Source organism: Varanus komodoensis, unplaced genomic scaffold (assembly GCF_004798865.1).
Source record: "Varanus komodoensis strain SLA01 unplaced genomic scaffold, ASM479886v1 scaffold13_3, whole genome shotgun sequence".
Taxonomy (NCBI): domain Eukaryota; kingdom Metazoa; phylum Chordata; class Lepidosauria; order Squamata; family Varanidae; genus Varanus; species Varanus komodoensis.
The window spans coordinates 11074921-11088053 of record NW_025335409.1 but is presented as its reverse complement, the minus strand read 5'-3'; the positions used below and the strand labels follow the sequence as shown (position 1 = coordinate 11088053).

General features: G+C 45.3%; 1 protein-coding gene across 36 annotated transcripts in view; it reads right to left on the bottom strand.

The window, feature by feature from the left end:
• The window catches only part of LOC123019945 (guanine nucleotide-binding protein G(t) subunit alpha-3), a 141408-nt gene that overhangs the window by 100557 nt on the left and 27718 nt on the right, over positions 1–13133 (bottom strand). For 2 of the 36 annotated variants that reach the window (XM_044423162.1, XM_044423158.1), the window contains exons 2-3: positions 9068–9202; positions 3058–4025 (exon numbers count right to left, since the gene is read on the bottom strand). The exons of 27 other annotated variants lie outside the window; for them this stretch is intronic. In XM_044423162.1, coding sequence (XP_044279097.1) covers positions 3058–3181 — 124 coding nt within the window. In that variant the 5' untranslated portion in view covers positions 3182–4025; positions 9068–9202. Of the gene's footprint in view, positions 1–3057; positions 4121–9067; positions 9209–13133 lie in introns of those variants that run through there. 7 more of the 36 variants (XM_044423176.1, XM_044423177.1, XM_044423160.1 and 4 more) reach the window with 6 other exon arrangements.

The window sequence follows — 13133 nt, the reverse complement described above, 5'->3', positions numbered from 1 at the left end:
AGAGTCAGTGCAGCGAAAGGCCACAAGGATTGTAGCTGGATTGCAGGGAATGTCATATGAGGCGAGACTGAGGGAACGGGATCTTTTCAGCCTGGAGAAGAGGCTGGGATCTGTTAGCTGGAATCTGATCCCAGAAGAGGCTGGGATCTGTCCAAGGGGATCTGTTAGCAACGTACAGGTATGTGAGGAGGTGTCACATGGAGGTGGGTAGAGACCTGTTCTCCCCTGCAGAGGACAGCAGAACGTGCTCCAACAGAACCAACCTCAAGGAACCAAGGTTCAATTTGGATGCCAGGGAGTACTTCCTACAGTTATGACCCCAAGCTTATGGAATGGGCTTCCATGGGAGGTGGTTAGGCCCCATCAGATAGGGTGGACATGCACATGGTTTCTATGTCTTTCTGTGGCCAAGTGTGAATTACATAGAAGCCCAAAATGCAGGCAGTGTGTTGGTTAAGGGGGCTGGTCTTGGCACACTACAAGCTCAATCAAACAGGACAAGGTGAGAGGAAAAAAGATTTTTATTCTCAAGAATAAGTTTGATCAGAAGTAAAAAGGGGCAAACCCTTTACTGACCAGGTTGGGAAGACAGAGGCTCATTGGTCTGAAATGCCCACTGTGGATGCTGGTTGGTTCATTAGGATTCAGGTGGTTCCCACATTCACATGAGAGGCCAGGACTGGAAGCCTCAGCAAGTGATTGCTCAACCCTTGCATATGTGACTTAGCTCAGGTTTCACTGATATCACTGGGGCTATGACCAGCCCACTTGAAGTTAATGCTGGCCAGCCATGTGTGACCTACAATACCATAAGACCAATTCTAGCAGTTTTTAGCTTCCCTTTTAGAACTGGGAGGCAGGAACTGCACCAAAGTCAGAAGAGCACAAAGCCTGTGGCCGGGTGGTGGGGTGTGGATGGGGGCCTTATTTGGAGGGAAATGGAACGGCATCAGAAGCAGCAGAGGAACTGTTTAGGCTGAGATCCAAGGCCTGTTCACCTTGGAACACCAGCTTCAGTGATGCTTCAGTAATTAGGAGCTTGTCACTTTGTCATAGACTTTTAAATGAGCCAGAATTCTCTTCCTTAACTCCACTTGGGGTGATGCAACTCATCTGGAGATGCTGTAGGTAAACCAGGTTAATTACATCTCCCTGCTGCTTTAATTCAGAGCAAGCTGTAGATGTTGGACTCCAGCTTCCACCAGACACAGCACGTAGCTAATGGTCTGCCATGATGAAGTTCTAGTCCAACAACATCTAGAGCGGCACAGCTCGTTTATCCCTGCCTTAACTAGTCACACCTTCAGCCATGTATCTATTCTAAAAATGCAGTAGAGCAGTACAGAGGAGAAGATGTAGTGCCCATCCTTACCTCCGTTCCTACTCGAACAGGAGCTCACAAGCAAAACCGATTAGCAATGCCTGGACAAACACTTATTCATATAGAAGAAAATGAGTGAATCTTAATGCACTGCAGTTCTACCAAGGTTTAAAAAAAGGTCAATGTTTTATGGATAGCTGCTAAGAATGTTCACCATGATAGACCAATAAAACAGTTTCTAGCAGACCAGAAGTCACCAGCTTCCACTGCAATGTTAATTGGGCGGTATATTCACCCTGGGGAGTGAGCTGAACTTTGAAGGAGCTAGTTAAGGTGCTAAACATAGTTTGGGACCAGAGATGAAGCCTATGGAGAAAGCTCAGGAGAAAATCCAGAGTGGATACACTGCTCCACTGACACTGGAATCACTGACCTCACTGAACATAGGTCCAAGGCTCCTTAGGCAAGACTCCAGATAGCTTAGGTGTAAATAAAATATGTCAGGCAAAGAAATCCTGAGGATACACAAACTGTGGCTTAAAATAAGAAGATCTGGATTCTAGCCCTTGTTTAGCCATGAAGCAGGCTGGGGGATCTTCAGCCAGTCACTAACTCTTAGCTTCCCCTACCTTACAAGGCTGTTGTAAGGATAAAATATGGAGAGGAGGATTATGGAAGCTGCCTTGGATTCCTTGCAGGAAAATAGGCCTGATAGAAAACTTCCAAAGGGTTAATTGGCTTAAGCTGCAATCCTACACCCATTTTTGTGGAAGTAAGCCATACTGAAATCTGTGGGGCTTCCTTCTGAATAGACATGCATAGGATTGAACTGTCAGCCTTTTCGAGTAAGACCAACATCAAGTTTTGTGGGCATATGAATGGCTAAGAAATGTTTTGTGGCATAAGCCTTTGCAGGGTGCAACATGCATTGACCAGTGCATGAAGAGGTCAATGCAGTCATCAGATTTATACATGGATGAAGAACAAAGATGGGGGAATAAGACTGGAAGTGAGCCTGGAAACCTTGGCAACTCAGAGATGCCAACTTATTATGCAGTCAGCGTATTTTTACTTAAGAGGGTATAGTCTCACCAGAGTGGGTGTGAACCACTCCCAACAGGTGATGCATTGGCAAAACAAGTTCAACACCCAGGGAAAGTCAATTGTTTCCTGTTATTAACCAGTCAGCTCCAGTCTCTGCAAATGAACACATGGGAGCACTTCCCTCTGAAGCTTCATTCTTCTCTCATGTTCCTGGGTCTACATGGGGCAGCATTCTGCTCCTGGTCTGACACCGACTTGGCTGGCCAGCTGGAATCAGGGCACACCTTGGCTCTCTTGGCAAGATGATCTTTGATTTCAGCTGCAATCATCTACCACTTACCTAAGTGCACCTTATAGGATTTCACATTTTTGCTTTTAAGTTATAAGGTCCCCTGAAGGAGTGGAAGAAGCCAATGGTTGCATTCTGCCTCCTCAGGTCAGAGGAAAGCAGAGACAATGTTAGGGAAGGCCTAGTAAGGCTGGAGCCCAGGCCTGTCATTAGAGCTTGGGGCAGCCATTTGCTCTGCCGCTCTGCCTTCCTTCCCCGTCTTCTTCCTCCCCATGCATCTCACTTGAAATCTCATGAGAAGTATTCGAAATCTGGCAAGAGCCCAAAGTCTGAGAGAAATTCCATGATAAACAGCCTTGGTCTCCAGCAAAACATCTTTATACTCGGTGACCTTTTCTCCTACCTTCATTGCCGCCATTCCAAGCCTCCGTCTCCTTCAGATTTCCTGGCTGCAACGCCCCTTTGAATTTTTGATTGTGAAAGATTTTGCTATGTGTTGGCTCAATTTCAATTGCTTGTGAAGTCATGCTTTATTTTATTTTTGTAGTGTTCAGCAGCACTTCTGCTTGTGTACTTTCTTCTTTCACTTTCCTCAGGAGTCATTCCAATTCATTGATGCTTTTGGCCAGTAAAATGGTGACTTCCATCAAATACAGATGTCTGTTTTGTCAGTTTTCACTCCTTCCTCTGATCATAATCCAGCTTTCCTTATCATATGTTCTGCGTACAGATTGAACAGACAGGGAGATAAAATACACCCCTGTCTGACACCTTTGCCTGGAAGAAACCATTCTGCACCTCCATATTCTGTCTTCTTGTCTGCAACGCTGGTTATACTTCAGATCCATCAAGTGCTGAGGCACACCTGTCTCCTTCAGAACCCTTTGCACCCTTTCATGATCCATACAGCTTTGCTGTAACCTGCAAAGTGTAGACATGATCATCTTCTGAAATTCTTTTGTGCACTCCAGTAGCCAATGTATATTTGCAATTAGATCTTCAGTGCTTTTTCCCTTTCAGACTAGAGGTTGAACATCAGGCATTTCTCAACAAATCCAAGGTAAACTTTGTGGCATCACCTCAAGCAGCACTTTGCTTGCAGAATTGGTACATTCCTTAGCATCTCCTTTCCTGGGCATTGGAATGCATATCTTGATTGTTTCCAGTCTGTGGGCCAGTGTTTTGTTTTCCATATGTTTCCAAATAGGCACTGGCCCATTTTTGCTAGGATTTGGACTGAGTCAGACTCTGCAGCTCAGAATGCGTCCATTTGTATCCTCTCTGCTCTGGGTGCTTTGTTCCTTCCCGGTGCTTTCAGAGCAACTTCCACTTTATTTTCTAATACCGGAGGCTCTTCATCAGAGGATTACTCTTTGAATATTTGGACAGAAATAAGTCTTAGAATGCTAAACATTCCTCAGCCAGGATGGGTAGCCAGGAGCTGCTCACAGCTGTAGGACTTACTTCTGTATAAGTAGGTACAGAATTGCATCTTTAATTCTTTCCTTATCCCTCCCTATTCCTGTTACCTTGCATGCCATGTCTTTTAGAATGTCTTCTTTCACTGGTTATTTGTAAGCTACTCTTAGAACCCTTTTTTTAACAGAGGAGCAGCATAGAAATACCAAACAAGTTTTAAATAAATATTTTAGAAATGAAAGATGACCATATTAAAAAAAACCAAACCCATACAAGCTCAGGCAACTGCTGCTCTTGTTTCCTTTTTTAAATTTATTTGATTTATATGCTGTCTGATTACCCATAGGCTCTCTGGGCAATTTATATACAGTCAGAACCACAATAAAAGCAACAAAACAATAAAACAGCAATAACAATAAAAGCAGTAAAATCAATGATGATAATAATAATAAACAGCAACTAATAAAGTAAATTAAATGATATAAATAACTAGATGATAATTAGATTATAATTGAGAAGGGGAATGTCAAGCAATTAACCAATAATAGAAAACAATTATAGACATCTCTAGTCATCCAGGGACCTTTTTTCCTTTCTTCCCGGATGGGGATTTTTTTCTTGCATTTAATGGATTTTAATGCTATCCTAGCTAATTTTAAATGTGTTAATGATGCTTTCGGTATTGTATTTGTTTGCTTTTATCCCCTCTTGTGAACTCTCCAGAGAGCATTAGCTGAGGGTGGCATAGAAATGCAACCAATGAAATGAAATGAAAATACACATCCATAAAATTGAAACCCATAGATGAAAATGGCAACAACAACTAAAACCATCAAAACAAACCTTTGAAACCATGTCCACAGATTCATCCTCCAAAGCATCTGTGAAGCAAAAAGTCTTTAGGGGGTGCCTAAAGGAGCACAGAGGCAATGCCGGCCGAATCTCTTGAGGGATGGAACACTCCCCAACTTGCCAGCTTCCCCCCCCCCCACCACTTAACCTGGGGAGGAACACAGAGAAGGGCCTCAGATGTTGGCAAGGAGGGTGTCTATGCAGAGAGGCACTCCCTCAGATAGCCTGGTCCCAAGCCATTTAGGGCTCTGCATGTGATTGTGAGCACCCTGAATTGGGCCTGTGTGGAACTGGGATGATGTGCTCATGAGTGCCAGTCCTTGTTAGCAGGTGCAGTGCCTGATTTTGAACAAGTTGCAATGCCTGGACTGTCTTCAAAGGCAGCCCCACATACAGCACATTGCAGTAGTCCAAACGGGAAGTTACCAGTGCGTGGGCATCCATGGCAAGGAGCCGCTCATCCAAGCATGGATGCAGCTGATATATCAGCTGAAGCACTCCTAGATACCGAGTCCACCTGAGCACCAAGTGACAACTCAGGATCCAGAGCACTCTAAGGCCGAGAGCCTTGTTCTTTAGGGGGAGCAGAACCCCATCCAGGACAGGCTGAAAGCTCCCCAGCTGAACAGGTGGACTCCTCACCAACAGTACTCCATCCTATCTAGACTGAGTTTCAGCTTATTGGCCCACATCCAGTCCATTACCGAGCTCAGACACCAGTTCAGAACAGTCACTGCCACACCTCGATTAGATGAGAATTAGAGGTAGAGCTGAGTGTCATCAGCATACTGATGGCAGTTCAGCCGGGACCTCCTGATGACCTCTCCCAGTGGTTTCATGTAGGCGATAAAAAGCATGGGAGACAAGCCCTGCGGGACACCATGGCACAAAGGCACATGGTGCAGAGCAAAAATCCTCCAGCAGCACCATCAGAAGATGGTGGGCCAGATAGGAGTGGAACCACCACAAGGGGGTGCCCCTACCTCCCAATCCAGGCCACCTCTTTAGAAGGATACCATGGTGGATGGTATTGGAAGCTGCTGAAAGGTGCAGGAGATTCAACGGGGTTGCACTCCCGCTGTCTTTCTCCTGGCAGGCATCATCCCACAGGGCGACCAAGACAGTTTCTGTCCCAAAACCAGGCCTAAAGCCTGATTGAAATGGATCAAGAAAATCATTTTCCTCCAGGAGAGCCACAAGATTCCTGGCCACGACCTGCTCAATCTCCTTGCTCAGATAGGGGATATTAGTAAGTGGTTGAAAATTGTTGACATCGGTTGGGGTCAGGGTAGGTTTCTTCAGCCACAATTATGTAACCCAAAATGAATGGTGCCCCCTCCCTCCGCTCAAATGCTACCAAGAATGAACAAAAGAAAGGTGGAAGGAAAGAGTGACAATTACAGGGGAATTGTCTCTTAAGAGTACATGAGATTGCAGCCTACATTAAAAATATATGCCTTTACTGCAGAAAAACATTCAGTCAGTTACATACCACATTAAACATTCCAGACTAAAAGCATGAATTCAAGTTGGCCAGCTTCTTCAATGCAGGAAAAAAATGTACAAGCTTGAGAATATCACTGTGTTTAAGCTCCAGCCAGAAACAGATCTCAAGGCTGCAATCTCATGGACACTTACTGGGGAGTAAGTGTTTTTAAACTCTATGAGATTTATTTCTGAGTAGACCTACATAGGTTTACTCTGCAACATGGGGTTGCCTACAATCATTGCAAATACTTCCAAAGCCACACAGCCAGAAACTCTGGTTTTGCAGTCTTCTCAGCTGTGGACTATTACTTCTATAAAATTGGCAAAGAGAAAAAGAAAAGTCATCAAAGTGCTCAGTGTCTCTGCTTTTTTCTTTTTCTTTTTTGTCCTGTAGGCTTCATGGACCCAAACTTGCTCAAACTCATTCAAGTGAAACACTCACTGAAACAGAGGGGGGGAATCTTCTTGAAAAGTAACTTTCTCCACCAGAAAACTTATCTATACCTTCTTTGACTACCTGTATCCAATCCCATGTGTCCCTCAAACTGTCTTATGCATCTGTTATTATTTGCATTTCAGAGTGAGTGGTAAGAGTAGAAGTGAGCAGTGTATGGATAATGCACACATCCATTAGGGATGGGACAATATAAGAGAACCTCCATAGGAACCTAAGAAGAGCGCTGCAGGATCAGACCCAGAGTCTATCTGACCCAGCTGCTCACACAGTGGCCAAGTAGCTGTCCTTAGGAAACTCTGAGGGCAGGACACAAGTGCTAACAGCACCTTCTTACCCATGTTCCCCTGCAACCAGTGTACAAACTAACAGAAACAGTCACTATAGGTAGCAAATAGTCATTAGGAGCAGTAACTATTGATAGCCTTCCTCTCCATGAATTTGTCCAGTCCTCTTTAAAGCCGTCTAAATTGGAAATCCTCTTTTAGTCTTGTGGAAGTGAATTCTGAGTACAAAGACACACTGGATGGAAACGTGCTTCCCATTGTGTCCTGACTCTCCTACCACACATCCTCTGGGATGACCCTGGGTTCTGGCTGTGTGTATCCTGTTAGGCTGTTGTATTCAAGCAAGGAAGTTTGTGTCCTTTCTTGAGCACTATATGTGTTTACATCTCCTTGTTTTTGTGCTCTGTGCTGTAAAGTGGAAAGCCTGAGCTGAGCTTTCTAGCATGGAACAGATGTTGGTCCTTTTGCTTCTAGGAAACAGAGCTGCTACTACCATTCGTAGTGAAAACATGTTTTGGAATTCAGAAGCAGCAGCAGGAGTGTTGTGGCCCATTTGATCATGTGACCTGAGACCACATGATTCTCTAGGGAGCAGATGTTACTGGAACAGAACTTGGCCCCAAAGAGTGCTTTCTTAGGGCCACAGAACCCCAGTTCCAAGCTCACTTTCCTTGATGCTCAATTTAGTGTGCTCATTTTAAGCACTAATATCAAGCTCAGAGTGAGCAACACCCACCCCTCCCAAGATCTTTATTTTATCCTCTCATGGGTGCCAAACCACAAAAATCCCCACCCAGTGCTCTCCATTCCCTCCCACAGAGATCTTGATAAAAATTATCTTTTGTGCCAGTGTGAGCAGTGCAGTAAATGCTGCCCGTATCAGGAGCACTGGCATGTACATATGTACACGCATTCATGGGAATGCGAACCTCACTCCGCACTGCTGAAGAAATTGTGTGCCATTGCCCTAAGTAGTCTGGGAACATGCTCATTACAACATCTGAAAAGGGCTCCTGTGTACAGGTACATGCCCCGTGTTTGGATGCTGTGAGGGGGAGGAGTTAGTTGCACAGCCAACATCGTCTTCCCTTGCACATTTCAGACGTGTGGAAGCCAGTGAGGTTGATGCAGCTTCTCACTGAGGGTGCAATCCAGTCAGGGTGTGCTATGCCCCTAAACCAGGGGGGTGCCTGGGTTGTGAGGTAAGGGTTAGGGTTCACCTGCTGCCCATTCCACTCTGCCTTACTGCTCCATGGTTATTTTAATCATCAAGCTGGGGAGTATAGGAAGGGGAGGGAAGGAGGCTGGAATCATCATATTCTGGCCACCCTAGTCTCTCCACACCCCTTTATCTCCTCCCCAAAGTTGATTTCCCAAACTTGGAGAGCAGCCAGGTTATTGCTCTGGCTTAGAGGTAGGAATCCAAACCATCCCGGATAGCAGAAAAAGGTACGGGTTCTTCAGAATTCTCAGGAACAAGAGACACATTGGTACAAAGGGCAGAGAGCTGGGGCCAGCATTACTAGTTCAAGTCAGGAACAATTTTCTAGCGCCGTAACATGGTTGCTTCGTGCAATCCCAGTTCCCCAACCAAAGAAAGGAAAGCTCAGTGCAGGGCACTGTGGTGCATTATTCAGCTATCATTGCTCTTCAGGGGCAGGAGAGCCAGTGTGGTGTAGTGGTGAGAGCGTGGGACTGGGACTCAGAGGATCTGGGTTCGAGTCCCCGCTCAGCCATGGAGCCAACTGGGTGACTTTGGGCCAGTCACAGACTCCCAGCCCAACCTACCTCACAGGGTTGCTGTTGTGGAGATAAGATGGAGGAGGAGAATGACGTAAGCTGCCTTGAGCCCTTTGTAGGAAAAAGGCAGGATATAAATTGCAATATAAAAAATAAAAAAAAAATATATTTACCTGGGGATCATCCACACTGTGCAGACAAGGGCTTCTTTGCAAGGAAATGGGCACTGCAGAAGTTCTCATGTTCAAAGACAGCCTTCTCCAACCCAATACCTTCTGTATGTGTTGGTCTATAATTCCTTGTCTGCCCTAGCAAATAATTGGAGGGCATGAGGTTGAGGGAGACTGCTCTAAGGAAAACATAAGCAAATTCCATTTTGTTGTGTCATAGATTTTCCTAACAGGGTTCCTCAGGGTCTATGAACTTTAGTACACATACCTGGGGGGAATGAACCTTTGTTCTAGCGAATATCAGGGCTATTTCCTCAGCATCCCTGTAAATGGATTTATTCATACCACAATAACACATGCTATTAATCTGAGGTAATTGTCTATCCATTGTTGTTGCTTCCTTTAAAGCACACACTTCTAACCCAAAAGGCAGCTGATAATATACAAAGCAGATATGCAAAGTGTAGATTGCCACTCATTCTAAAAAAAGAAATGTGATGATGCCTCTCCTTATCCTATAACCTTAGGACTACAGCTGTAGGAATTGAGAAGGCAAAACACTGTGCTTCAAGAAGAAGACGACGACGATGGCGACGAAGAAGACGAGGAAGGAAGGAAGGAAGGAAGGAAAGAACGAAAGAAAGAACGAACAAACGAAAGAAAGAAAGAAAGAAAGAAAGAAAGAAAGAAAGAAAGAAAGAAAGAACGAAACTTACATGGCACCCTTTCTATGTTGAAAAACTGGCCAGACAGGTAGTTGATTTGTTGAGTACTGCCAATGGGGTAGTCATCTCCCCCATACCTAAAGTCTTAGTGGGTACCAGCTCGGCACAGACCTATCTCCTGACCAACTTGCTGCTGCCTCCCAGAATCTGCTGCCCAAGGTAACCGGTCCACCCTGCTTTATAGTAGGGCTGGCCCAGAAAACTAACACCATAGAGAGGAAGCTGCCTGCCCTTCTCCCTGACTTGCTACTCCCTCCAGCTGCAGAGGTTATTTCATTACGTTTTTGAATTATTAAAGTGCATTTATTTCCCACCTCGTTTCCTCTGAAGAAGAACCCAAAGTGGCTTGCATCAACCTCCTCCACTGCTCTTTTCCTCACTATAAACATCCTGTGAAGTAGGGTAGGCTGAGAATGAATGACTGGCCCAAGGTCACTGAATGAGCTTCATGACTGAGTGGGAATTAGAACCAGAACTCCCAAGTCCTGCTTCAATGCTCTAACCACTACATTGCATTTTGTTTCATGGTGGATCCTTCAAAAGTTCAAATCCTCATGCCCAGCCTGAGGATCTGCAGTCCAGATACACTTGCAGAAGTCCCCATTTCAATGCCTTCTATGGTTTCTTCCACACAGCTGCAGTGGGGGAATTTCCTTCAGCTTCATTCTGAATGGGGCTGAGCAATTCAGATTCCTGCTTGGGAATGGTTCACTTTTCTCCCAAGCTTAGTTCCAAAATGGAAATTCCACAATTGCAGAACCTGCCAAATGGGGCTGGCCTACCCTTAAGTAGAGGGAAGTAGCTATCTCAGACAGTAATGTCTGCCATGGAAGGCATCAGACTACTAGAGAGATGAGTTATTACCCAATTTTCACTGCCAGGAATAAGGGAGAGGCACCTGTGGCATTTTCTGCTGTGTGTGCCAACATAACTTGGCTGGATTTTTGTGTGATACATTTTGAGTTAGTTGTGTTGTGTTGTATTTTGTGTGTGTGTGTAGGGGTGCATTTGTCATTTCCTGAGGCAGCAAAGTGTTTCAGATTGGCTCTGCCCTGCTGATCAATCACAATTTTAACTACCAGGAAGACTGGAATCTGGGAAATAATGGTGAAGATGACACAGCCGCCCTGAGATTAAAAAAAAAAAAAAAGTCTACCCAGGGTGAAGGATGTTAGTACAGCAGAGGTAGGTACCCTGGTGGCCTCCAGATGTCAACTCCCATATGCCCCAGAGAACGTGGCCAATGATCAGGGATTATGGGAGCTGTACTCCAAAGCAGATCAGAGGAAATTCTGGGTTGCATGCATTCAGCCCCAGAAATATAATGTAGCATCAGAAATATTGTGCTCAGAGAACTGAGTTCTGCCATGTGCTTAAGGTCACATTATATCACTTGCAGGAGATAAAATTGAAAGTCATATTGTGACACTAGATGTATTTGCTTATTTATTAATTTGTTATGTTTATATTCCACCTTTTTTCCTTTCCAGGAACTCAAGGAGACTTACGTATTTTGCCACCTCCTCTCAGTCTTATCCTAACAGCAACCCTGTGAGGTAGGTTGGGCTGAGAGTCTGTGACTGGCCCAAAGCCACCCAGTGAGCTCCATGGCCGAGCAGGGACTAGAATCCAGATCTCCGGAGTCCCAGGCCTTCCTTAGCCACCACACCACACTGGCTCTCAAATTATATTGGTGCTTGTGTGGAAAACAGCAGCTCTCAGAATAGCAATTTTTGCATTCAGGTTCAAAATTCTGTGCTGTCCAATGGTTGATTGAAAACATTAGAGGAAAGACAAGGCTTGAATAAAGCAATATTTAAAAACAAGACAAGACAAGACAAGACAAGACAAGACAAGACAAGACAAGACAGGGCTTCCTATTGCTCCTGTGTCTTCTTCTGTGTTTGCACACATTCTCTCTATCTGCAGTTATAATCAGAGATGCACTTCTCTGCAGCAGAAGTGATCTGTACCCTCCAGTGGGGTCTACTAGATATTCCTTTGACTCAGGTGGCTCCTGCCAGGGCCGTTGTTCTAGAAAGAGGCACCAATGACCACTCTTATGGAAAGCAGCATCAAGGAAACTGAACTGCTGATCGCACAGTCCACGGCTCAGATTTTATCTTCTCCCTTAACACAACAGCTGGCCTAGGCAAATCCCCCTCTCTCATTCTCAGCCTTCTCCTCTGCTATATGGACTGTAATGATGCTGACTTGCCCTACCGATTTATTATAAGGAATACAATTCGGTAATGCGTGTGAGGCTGAAAGTTAAGTGGGCATAGTTATCTCGCTGTTAATTATTGCTGCTGCTATTGTTTTCTGGTATTGGATGCAGATTTCTAGGAGTCGCTTTTGTGCAGCAGAAATTAAGCTAAGGCTCTAAATGCGGCTTCAGATGTGGATATCTCTATTGTCTCAGGCTATGATGGATACTGCATTTGAAGAGACGAGTAGCTCCTCACTGCATATTGAGAAGCTACTCCTAGTAACCAACAGGTTATATCAAAGTGATTTGCCAGAAAATGTTCAAGGAAAAGAGCCAACTGAGAAGGAAACATCCTGTTCTGAAACCACCTCTAGGAAATATTTTCTTCCAGTTGTCCAGCCACACCACAGATGACCGCAAGACTAAGAGGAAAAGCTCAGAGTGGCTTTGAGACTGAGGACTGGAAGCTGGAATTCAGGATAAGCTCAGGAAACAGTAAGGCTCTGCTTATGAAGACAAACAGCCTTGCTCCGTTTTTCCAGCCATTGCCCCATTTTTCCAAGCAGAATCAGGCAGACAAGCATAGCCTGCTCTGAGTAAACTACCTCCTGGTTGGCTCTCAAAACCCCAGTGCCAACGGGGAAGGGCAAAGGCAAGCCTATCCCTCCCCGCCAGATCACAAGACCTGAGAGGCCAGTGCTTTCCACCCCACTGGCCAGCCTAGCCACAGAACTTCTTTCTCCTGCTCCCATAGGAACTCGTGGCTCCATCAGTTTCTTGGGCATGGGAAAAAGAAGCTCTGGGAGCAGAATCGGGAAGTGGGTCTGAAAGGAATGCCCTTCCCCCAAGGATGGCTCTTGCCTTCCCTCTCCAAAGGTCCCCTGAAGCTTCTGTTTTTCTCACCATTCTTTCTTATCGGTGTGTGGGAAAGCTCTCCAGGGAGGCAAAACGCCAGCACTCCCACTGAAATCAGCCCCACGGCATGGGACAGCACTCCAGGTGCTGTGTGTCTCAGAGCCTCCCTAGACGCCTTCTGGTGCAGTGGAGGACAATGTCCATCATTTCTCCTTTGGGTTGGTTTACCTACATGGGATGGAGCAAGAGCTCCAATTTTGCCATCACTTCTCTCCATCAA